The sequence below is a fragment of the Penaeus monodon genome, chromosome 10 (assembly GCF_015228065.2).
Source record: "Penaeus monodon isolate SGIC_2016 chromosome 10, NSTDA_Pmon_1, whole genome shotgun sequence".
Lineage (NCBI taxonomy): Eukaryota > Metazoa > Arthropoda > Malacostraca > Decapoda > Penaeidae > Penaeus > Penaeus monodon.
Genome location: NC_051395.1, coordinates 43,307,841 through 43,318,925, shown reverse-complemented (window position 1 = coordinate 43,318,925; position 11,085 = coordinate 43,307,841). Strand labels below are relative to the sequence as shown.

Sequence of the window (11,085 nt, the reverse complement as noted above, 5' to 3'; positions counted from 1 at the left end):
TTCATCTTCAATATCTTGTTCTGCTCTCTCTGCCTGATTGTTGATCACGACCGACGGCAGTTACTGGAGCTGGGAGGGCAGTGGAGGCGGGTCTCCGCACTGGTTCAAGTTCCTTCTGGTGATTTTCTTCATGTTTGCTTTTCTTTAAAGCTTTGCCTAAGCGTTACATGTGTGCCTGTTTCGATTTCCTGTTGGCTGGTGGGCTGTTTCAAGGACCCGCTGATGTTTTTTAGTCCTCGGGGAGGCTGGCAAGTTAGCAAGGGTGCACGCCTGCTTGTTCGCTGCGGGCAGGGAGAGAGAGGAGATAAGCGGGAGGGGAAAGGAGCTGGGAGGGTCGCTGGTCTCGGGTACAGCAGACAGGGAGAGCGTTGAGGGGGGATTCCTTGGTAGGGGTTAGAGGGCATTCTGATAGGGGGAGGAGATACGAATAGGAATGATTGGTAGGAGGATTAATTAAGGTGGTAAGAGGGGAAGGGGGTTTGGATCAGAGTTGGTAGGGCGGGAGGGAGTGGGTATGGTGTAATGTATGCTGCCCCTTCGCATTCCTGCTTCTGTTTATCATTTGTTAAATGCTGCCTGTTGTTCGGACAACATTCCGATCAACAGATCAATTTTCTTTTCAATAAAACTTTCGTTGTAGAAGGAAGGTTCTTGGTGTCTGTGTTTCCTGAATTTTAGGTTTTTGGAAGAATTCAGCAAAAGTCATAGAAATACTTGCTTTTTTCGTTGGCGTCCGCTCCGAGATTGAGATGTTAGTTGTTGTGAACACCAGGTTTTCATTTAACACAGTGATCTATAATGGTGTGCACAATGATGTTTGTCTTCTTAGTGTCCCTTACCATGTTTGTAGGTTTTCTAGAGTCTGTTATGTTAATCATGATGTCATGGGCCTTTTCGATCTCTTCTGGCCCAAAGAGTAATTTGACCTGATCGAGATAATCAATCTAGCCCACGCTTTTTTCGTAGCGACAAAGCACAGAATTGTGTTCAGCACTTATTATTATTTGCCGATTTGATAGACTGCTATTTTTTCATTGTTTTCACTGTTTGCACTGTCTTCATTGTTAGGGTTGATGTTGCCCGTTACTCTGGGTGGGGAAGCAGCCATTCCCAGGCTGCTATGGGAGTGCCCATCGTTTTGGGCAGGAGGGCAGCTATGACCCGCGCTACCGTGTGGCCCGTGTCCTGGGCGGAGGCTCCATTACTCTGGAAAGGGAGCTCGATATCCTGGGCTAAGGGTCCCCTTTCACTCTAGTGAAAAGAGCTCGTGCTAGCTGCACATGAAGCACCGTGGAGACCGCCCGGTTGACCACCTTTGACCAAGGGGAAGGTAGCCAGATTTCCCCCTGACGTTGCAGGACACGAGCGGGTATGGTTGCTAAGTTGATTGGCTGAGGTGGAGAGGAGGGGAAACACGTCATTTAATATATATTTTATATATAAAATATATATATATATATATATATATATAATATATATATATATATTTTATATATATATATATATACACATATTATATATATATATATATATATATATATTATATATATATATATATAATATTATATATAGGTTTATATATGCAGATGATAGATGATTAGATATAGATATTAGTACAGACGCACACACCACCACACACGCACATATATACATTAATTTATATATATATGTGTGTGTGTGTGTGTGTGTTTTGGGGTGTGTGTGTGTGTGTGAGTGTGTATATATATATATATATAATATTATATATATATATATTATATATATTTCATATATATATATTAAAATATATAATATATATACATATATATATATATAATTTTATATTAAAATATATATATATATATTAAAATATATGTATATATATATATATATATATATATGTGTGTGTGTGGTTTTGTGGTGTGTGTGGTGTGTGTGTGTGTGTGTGTGTGTGTGTGTGTGTTGTGTGTGTGTGTGTGTGTATATATATAATTTTATAATATAATTTTATATATAAAATATATATATATATATATATATATTTTATATATATACACACGCACATGTATATATTAATATATATATATATATATATATATATATATATTATATATATATATATATATATATATATATATTATATATATATATATTATAATATATATACACATAAATATATACATATGTGTGTGTGTTATCTAATTTATATTTATATATGCATATTATATGCATATATATATATATATATATTATATATATATATATATTATATATATATATATATATATATTGAACTTCTATTCCATTTCTCGTTTACATTCAAGTGACAGCTTCTTGTTTTATTAGCCACCAGACCGTCAGGGTTAAGGCAAGCTGGCCTTGCACCTTCGACCCCATTTTAGCCCACGAAGAGGGAACGTCCTTTGAGGGCGAATTTCGCATGCTAGGCGAGTGTTCTCTTGGCGTCGCTCTAAAATACCTGGTTCTGAACCAGCCGTGCTACCACAGAGAGACGCCAGTTCCGTGTATTATATTCCCCTAAAATTTCGAAACACATGAAGGAACCAATACTTCTTTACTGTCGGGGAGTACCAAGAAACCTACAACGTGTGTCCTTGTAATCACTACCAACTCTACAGTCTGTAAATGTGGCTTGTGTGACACGGTAGTGTGCAGACAAGGTTAGCGTCTGTGAAGGATGCAGCAAATCGTAGGTGGCGGTTGTGAGGAAGTAACAGGACGTCTTTGGTAACTTGATGTGAGTTTATGAATGAGAGAGAGATTCAGGCGGTTAGGAATGCTATAGGCTGTGATCTGTCGCTCGCAGGTGACTATACTAAGACTATGCGGAATCTGTAAAGGGGTTGCGTCATACTAGGGAAATGGAAGAGATCGAGAGATGCTCACGTGTTAAACAGAGTGGAGCGTCACTAGGCTGGAGGGCTTACGGATGTCACGTCCGCCATTGTGCTGGGTGGGAAGGCTGGTGTAGTGAAGTATATAAGATGTGTGATATTGTTAAACAGTGCTATATGGTTAATGATATGAGCACGAACAATGTAATAGGTATATAACGGGTTTTACGATGTAGGCTGTCATTTGAGAACCTTAAATCCAATCACTGTTATGTGTTTTAGGGATGAAAAGGAAGTATTTTATAATACAGTACAGGTAAAATCCTCCATAATACACCGAGGCGAAATTTATAATTAAATAACAATAATCATTTATTTAGGTTTTTATTTGTATGTTCGCATAATAATTTTACAGCATTTATTTTTTTTACAACGAATATGCAGTTCTCTTTGACAGAACAATATTTCCGTCAGTATTAAATTATTATTCTCAGTATACGAGTGCAATTCATAGTGACAAACTGTTACAATTTTACCACAATTCATGTTTTTTTTTTCAACAAATAATTGTTATCTAATTTATTATTCTCAGGATTCCTTGTAGTTGCTCTGTCTGTTTTCATTCTGGTTAAAATCTATCCTCTCTTGTAATCTATCTGCATTAGTTCATCCCCATATTTTGTTATGTATTCTCAATCACAATTTTACATAATTACATAAGAATCGAAATCACAGTTGGTTGAAAAAAAAAAAAATAATTCCGATTGGTTAAGCTCGATGTGTTATTGGCAAATCTGAATATCAAATACGAGAGGGTTATTTTAACATATTTTAAAACTTTTAAAAACCGACCTATCGTAATCTGTTTAGTCGATCTGTCTATTTTCCAGTTTTTCTGCTTGTTTCTCTATCTCTATTCTCTCCTCTCTCTCCTATCTCCCCTCTCTCTCTTCTCTCTCCTCTCTTCTCTTCTGCTTCTCCTTCCTCCCTCTCTCCTGCCCTCTCTCTCCTCTCTCTCCTCTCTCTCTCCGCCTCTCTCATACTCTCTCTCTCTCTCTGTTCTGTCTGTCTGTCTGTCTGTCTGTCTCTCTCTCTCTCACTCTTTCTCTACTATATATCCTCTCTCTATATCTACTACTCCTATCTATCTCCCTCTCTACTCTCTCTTCATAATCTTCTCTATATTATCTCTCTCTCTACTATCTCTCTCTCTCTCCTAATCACGAGATCAATACCTCGCGCCCTCCCTCCCTCTCTCTCTTTTCTCTCTCCTGTTCTATCTATCTATCTATCTATCTCTCTTATCTTATATATCTACTATCTTCTCTCTCTATCTATCTATTATATAATCAAGTTATCTCTCCCATTTCTTTCTCTCTCTCCTCCTTATCTCTCTCTTCTCTCTCACCCACTCTCTACTCTCTCTCTCCTCTCTCTCCTTTCTTCTCTCCTCTCTCTCTTCTCTCTCTTTTCCTCCTCTCCCTCTCCCCTCTCTCTCTCTCTCTCTCTACTCTCTCTCTCACCCACAACCCACACCCTTTCTCCAACAACACCAGTATTCCCAGCCACACACTCCTCCTCCACCCCCCCCCCCCCCTCTCCTCAGCCAGGAAGACTCATGCCCTCTTACTGAGACCCAAAGCAAACCGAAAGGAACATCAACTGGCAGAGAGCGAGCGCGGAGGAGAGCGGAGAGAGCGGGAGGCGACAGTTTTGTTTTTTGCTTCAGTTTTGCCCGAGCGATCAGTCTGTGTGGTTGTTGCAAGTTAACAGGGGTTACTCTTTTTTTGTCGTTACGTTTTATGGTGTAAAAAGGAGGATATTGAAGGTTGTTATGTTTTTATCCTCTTTTTCTTATAATGATGTTCTTTAACTTGTCTTTTTTTTTTTTTTTTGTTTTTAAACTTTTATGTGGGTTTTGTTTTTAGAGCGAGGGGGGTCGGAGGGGAGATAGAGAAAGAGGGTTCTTGATTTCTATATATGTCCTTTTTTTATCCGTTTTTTTTCTCCTCTTTCGTTCTTCAGTCTCCCACATAGTCAGCTCCGCTTTTTTCCATATTACTGAGAAAAGAAAATCCATCTACTCCTCTTCACCCTCCCTCCTCCCCACCTCTCACTGGGCAAAACAACACACAAAACACGCACACACACCAACAACACACACACACACACACACACACACACCCACACACACACACCACACACACACACACACACACACACACCACACACCTTCCCCCCCCCCCCCCACCACCCCCACCTCACACCTCCACAAAAAAAAAAAAAAAAAAAAAAAAACAAAAAACAAAAAAACAAAAAAAAAAAAAAAAAAAAAAAAAAAAACAAAAAAAACAAAAAAAAAAAAAAAAACATAACAAACCAAAAAATCAGGGGCCTGGCTTTATGTACAGGGGCTGTGCCCATGTGCACTTTACTGTTAAATATACACTCGAGATTATTTTTTATAACACCGCGACAATTACCCCCCACAAAGGTGATTATCTTAAACGAATATTGTGTCGATTCCCCCTGAAATAATGGATATAGCGAACTTGATACATTGCGGAAAAATCAAAGTGTTTGTTTGCTTTCAGTAAAGTCGTTATGTTGCAAAAAAAAAGCATATCTACACGGTTGCGCTCTCACTCTCACTCTCTCTCGCTCTCTCTCTCTCTCTTGTATCTCATATTCTTTCTCTTTCCTCTCTCTCTATCTATCCATCTATCTTTATCAATTCATTCTATACCCAAAAAGCCTTCACACCAAAATTTCCCCTGTTGTATCCCCAAACTGAATGTTTCTAGCCCAAAAAATCCACGGGGCCCGCTCCACTATTGGATGAGGTATTTTACATATCAGTACAGTTAAAACCCCTTAATACCCCGGGCAATTTAAAATTTTAGATAAAAAAAATAATCTTTATTTAGGTTTTTATTTTAAGTTCGCATATTAATTTTACAGATTTTATTTTTTTTACAAGGCATATGCTTTTTTCTTTGACAGAACAATTTTCGTCAGTATTAAATTATTATTCTTTTGTATACAATTCATCGTAAAAAACTTACCATTTACCAAAATTTCATTTTTTTTTTCAACCAATAATTGTTATCTAATTTTTTATTTTCGTTTCCCTTGTAGTCTGTCTTTTTTCTTTAGGTAAATTTCTCTCTTTATCTATTGATTAGTCTCCATTTTTTTTTTATTTTTAAATCACGTTTTCCAAATCACATAATAACGAAATCGGGAAAAAAAAAATCCGTTTTTAAGCTCATTTTTATTGCAAACTGAATACAAATACCAAAGGTTTTTAAAATATTTAAAACTTTTAAACGACTATCTGTATACTTTTTCAGCGATCTGTCTTTTTTCATTTTCTGCTTTCCCCCTTCTTCTCTCTTCTCTCTCTCTCTTCTCTCTCTCCTTTCTCTCTCTTCTCGTATCCTCTCTCTCTCTCTCTCTCTCTCTCTCCCCTCTTTTTCCTCTCTCTCTCTCTCTTCTCTCTCTCTCCCTCTCTCTCCCCTCTCTCTCTCCCCTCTCTCTTCTCTCTCTCTTCTCTCTCTCCCCTCTCTCTCTCTCTCTCTCTCTCTCTCCTTTTCTCTCTCTCTTTCCCCTCTCTCTTCTTCTTCTCTCTCTCTCTCTCTCTCTCTCTCTCTCTTTTCTATCTATCTACTCTCTCTCTCTTCTCTCTCTCTATCTCTCTCTCTCTTTCTCCCTCTCTCTCCCTCTCTCTCTCCCCCTCGCTCCCCCCCCTCGTCCCCCCCTCTCTCTCTTTTCCTCTTCGTCTATCATCTATCTATCTATCTATCTCTATCTCTATGTATCTCTTTATTTCTATCTATCTATCTATAATTTATTTTTCCCCATTTTTTTCTCTCTCTCTCTCTCTTTCTCTCTTCTCTTTTCTCTCTTCCCTCCTCCCCCTCTTTTCCCTCCCCCCTCTCTCTTCTTTCTCTCTCTCTCTCTCTCTCTCTCTCTCTCACAACCCACCACACACTCTCTCTCTCTCTCTCTCTCTTCTCTCTTCTCTCTCTCTTCCCCTCTCTTCTCTCTCTCTCTCCTCTCTCCTTCTCACCCACACCCCACCCTCTCCCCCACACACCCGTTTTCCCGCCAAACACCCTCCTCCCCCCCCCCCTCCCTCCCCCCCCGGAAAGATTTGGCCCTAAAACCCCCAAACCCGGGGGAATCACGGGCGAAGGAGAGCGACGTGCAATTTAACGGGTCGTTTTTGAAAAGGGGATATAAATTTTGATATCCTCTTATAAGATGTTTTAACACTTTTTGTGGTTTTTTTTTAGAAGGGGGAGATAGAAAGGGTTTTTTGATCTTCTTATTAGTCCTTTTTTTATCCGTTCTTCGTTTCTTCATTCCGCTTTTTTCCATATCTGAGACATCACTCTCTCTTCACCCTCCCTCCCCCCCCTCCCTGGCACACAACACAAGCAATACCACCACACACCACACACACACACCCACCCACACCACACCCACACACACACACCACACACACACACACCCACCCAAGCACACACACACACATACACAAACACCCTCCCCCCCCCACCTCACTGCAAAACAACCAACAAACAAAAAAATCAGGGGCTTATGGCACTACTGTAATATACCACTCGATTTTATAACACGCGACAATTTCCCCCCAATGTGATATACTTAAACGAATATTTGTGTCTATTCCCTCCCCCTGAATAATGGATATCGGGCCTCTGTACATTGCGGAAATCAAAGTGTTTGTTTGCTTCAGTAAAGTCGTCGTTGAAAAAAAAAAAAAAAAATCATATCTACACGGTGCGCTCTCATTCACTCTCTCTCGTTCTCTCTCTGTTCTCTCTCTATCTCTTTCTCTTTCTCTCTCTCTCTCTCTATCTATCTATCTATCTATTCATCTATATATCTATCAACCTCTCTCTATCTATCTATCTGTCTATCTATCTCTATCTCCCTCTATCTCTCTGTCTATCTATCTATCTATATCTATCTTGTATGGCAAATATTGCTGATGTGACGTCATTACTCTTGTAGACAATTAAATCAATAGTTCATAGAAGGATAGATAGATAGTTAAAGAGCGCGAGCGAGAGAGAGAGAGAGAGAGAGAGAGGGAGAGATATAGAGAGAGAGAGAGAGAGCGAGAGAGAGCGAGATAGAGATAGGAGAGAGAGATTAGAACCACAGGCGAGGGCGAGAATTAGACACGGTGAGAGAGGGGAATTTAGACAGAGAGAGAGAAGAGAAGAGCGGGAGGAGAAAGAGGAAAGAGAGAGAGAGAGAGAGAAAGAGAGAAGAGAGAGAAGAGAGAGAGTCAGGAGAGAACAGGAGAGGCCACGGATAAGAGAAGAGAGAGAGAGAGAGACAGAGAAAGAAAAGAAAGAGAGAAGCGAGAGACAGAGAGAGAGAGAGACGAGAGACACGTAGAGAGAGAAAAGAGAGAGAGAAAGTGGGGGGGGGGAAAGAGAGGAATTTATTAATAAATTGTCAATATCGTACATATCCCATATTACATATAAACATTTACGTTTTTCACCAAACTGTATTGTTATATGATCTTTAAGAACATAAGAGTTACCAAAGACACAGAGGAAAAATGGGCCACCTTATTCGATTTGCCCAGGGATTGGCTGAGTGTAATGATTCTCACATGTATTTTTTCTTTTCTTTTTATACATTTTCTCTTTCCTGTTTTTTTAATGTTCTTTTTTTTTTTTTTTTTCTTTTTTTTTTTACTTTTCTTTTTCTTACTTTTTTTTTGTTAAATTTTAAAGTTACGAGTAAATACCTTTTTTAAATAGGGCCCTTTTGTTGGCGGGGCTGTGGTTTTTTTATTTGCTGTGTCTGTTTTTTACCTTTCGTGTGAAAAATAAAGTAGATGGGTTTTGGGTGTGTGCGTGTGTGTGTGTGTTGTGGGTTTTTATGTTTTTTTTTTTTTTCTTTTTTCTTTCTTTTCTCTTTCTTTCTCCCCTTTTTCTCATTTCTTATTATTTTTCTGTCTATCTACCCTTTTCTTTTTTAATCGTCTTTTTTCTTTCCTTTTATTCTCTTTTCTAAAGGGTTTTTTTTCTTGGTTTTCTCTCTCTCCTCTCTCCCCTTTTCCTCCCCTCTCCTTCTTCTCTCTCTCTCTCTCCCTCCTTCTTCTCTCTCTCTCCCCCCTCTCTCTTCTCTTCCTCCCTCTTCCTCCTCCTCTTTTCTCCTCCTCTCTCTCTTCTCTCTCTCCCCTCTCCTCTCTCTCTCTCTTTACATCTCTCTCTCACCCTCTCTCTCTCCTCTCTCTCTCTCTTTCTTCTCTCTCTCCTCTCTCTCTCTCTCTCTCTCTCTCTCTTCTCTTTTCTCTCTTTTCCCTCTTTTCTAATCGGTTCTTTTTCTCTATCTCTTTCTTTCTCTTTTACCTCTCTTCTATAAAAATGTACTTATTTTAGTTAATTTCTTAAAAAAAAAAATGCCCAGAAAGTTTTTATAAAACAAGGAAAAACCTTTTAAACGAAATAAAAAAAGAATTCGCAAAATCAGGGAAAAATTCCAAATCAACAAATCTGTCAACTGAAAAAAAAAAGGTTTCGTGGGGAGCTTTCTCAGCATCTTTTTAAACAGAATTTTAAATCCTTTTAAGTTAGAAAAAGGAGAGAGAGAGAAAAAAAAAGAGAAAAAAAAAAAAAAAAAAAAAAAAAAAACATTCGTTGGTCGGGTTTTAGTGAAAGATGGGCATGTTTAACATGAGGACTGAATTCGTCCAATTTGGTCCTCTCGCTCACGTTCTCTCTCTCTTTGCCTGTCTCGTCTCTCTCTTCTTTCTCCCCTCTCTCTCTCTCTCTCTTCTCTTTTCTCCCCCTGTCTCCCTCTCTCCTCTCTGTCTCTCTCTCTCTCTCTCTCTCTCTCTCTCTCTTCCTTTCTTGTCTCGTCTCTTCTTTTCTCTTCTCTCTCTCTCTCTTCTTCTCTCTCTCTCTCTTCAGAGAAAAGATAGAGAGAGGGAAGAGGGAGGAATAAAAACCTTTTTGAAGGGATTTTGTGCGCAATCTACAGTTTTTTTGATACCAAGTGTTGTGCACATACTCATATGTGCGCGGAAACGCCGCGGGGGTTTGTTTGTGTTGTGTGGGTGTGTGTGTTTGTATGTTGGGGGTTGGGGGGGGTGGTGTGTTGTTTTGTGTGTGTGTGTGTGTGGGTGTGTGGGTGTGTGTGTGTGTGTGTGATTCATATGTTTATATTAATATATCGGGGAACCCGAGAGCCCGAGGAACCCAAGGAAGGCCGGGGAACCCAAAGAAGTGCCCAGGAACCCAAAAAATGACCGGGAACCCAAAAGTGACCGGGGAACCCCAAAGTTTTTGACGGGGAACCCAAGAAGTGACCAAACCCCCAAAAAAGTGACCAGGAACCCAAAAGTGACCGAGGCCCCAAAGAAGGGGACCGGGGGGGGAACCCAAAGAATGACCGGGGAAACCCCAAAGAATGACCGGGAAAACCCAAAGAAGTACCGGGGAAACCCCCAATGACCGAAACCCCAAAAGGAAGTGACTGGGGAACCCAAGGGAAATAAAACCGAGGAACCCAGGAAGTGCCGAGCCCCAAAGGAAGTGACGGGAAAACCCAAAAGTGACCGGGAACCCAAAGAATTTGACCGGGGAAACCGGGAATGCCGAGGAACCCCGGGGAGTACGGGAACCCAGGAAGTGACCGAAACCCCAAAGGAAGTGACTGAGGAAACCCAAAAAGAAGTGCCGAGGCCCCCAAAGAAGTGACGGGGAACCCCAAGGAAGTGCCGGGGAAACCCAAAAGAAGTACCGGGGAACCCAAGGAAGTGACCGGGGAAAACCCAGGGAAAGTGCCCGAGGAACCCAAAAAAATGCCCGAGGCCCCCAAAGAAGTGACCGAGGAACCCAAAAAAGTGACCGAGAACCCAAGGAAGGGACTGAGGAACCCAAGGGAATGCCGGGAACCCAAGGGTGACCGAAAAAACCCAAAAAGTGACGGGAACCCAAGGAAGTGCCCGAGGAACCCATGGAATGACCGGGAAACCCAAGAATGACCAGGAACCCAGGAAGGACCGAGGAAACCCCAAGGAAGGACCGAGGAACCCAGGGAAGTGCCGGGAACCAAGGAATGCGGAACCAAAGAAGTACGAGGAACCAAAATTTTACGAGGAACCCAAAGGGAAGTGACCGAGGAACCCAAAGAGTGACCCGATGACCAAGAAGTGACTGAGAACCCAAGGAAGTGACCGGGGAACCCAAAAGTGCCG

At 40.6% G+C, this 11,085-nt stretch overlaps 1 protein-coding gene across 1 annotated transcript; it reads left to right on the top strand.

Annotated features, from left to right (window-relative positions):
- Positions 1 to 2,984: 2,984 nt before the first annotated feature.
- On the top strand, positions 2,985 to 10,872 carry LOC119577660 (pollen-specific leucine-rich repeat extensin-like protein 1). Its single transcript, XM_037925220.1, has 5 exons — positions 2,985 to 3,045; positions 8,405 to 8,492; positions 10,075 to 10,228; positions 10,355 to 10,499; positions 10,583 to 10,872. Exons 1-5 carry the CDS (start codon positions 2,985 to 2,987, stop codon positions 10,870 to 10,872), a joined length of 738 nt encoding a protein of 245 aa, XP_037781148.1.
- Positions 10,873 to 11,085: the final 213 nt, after the last annotated feature.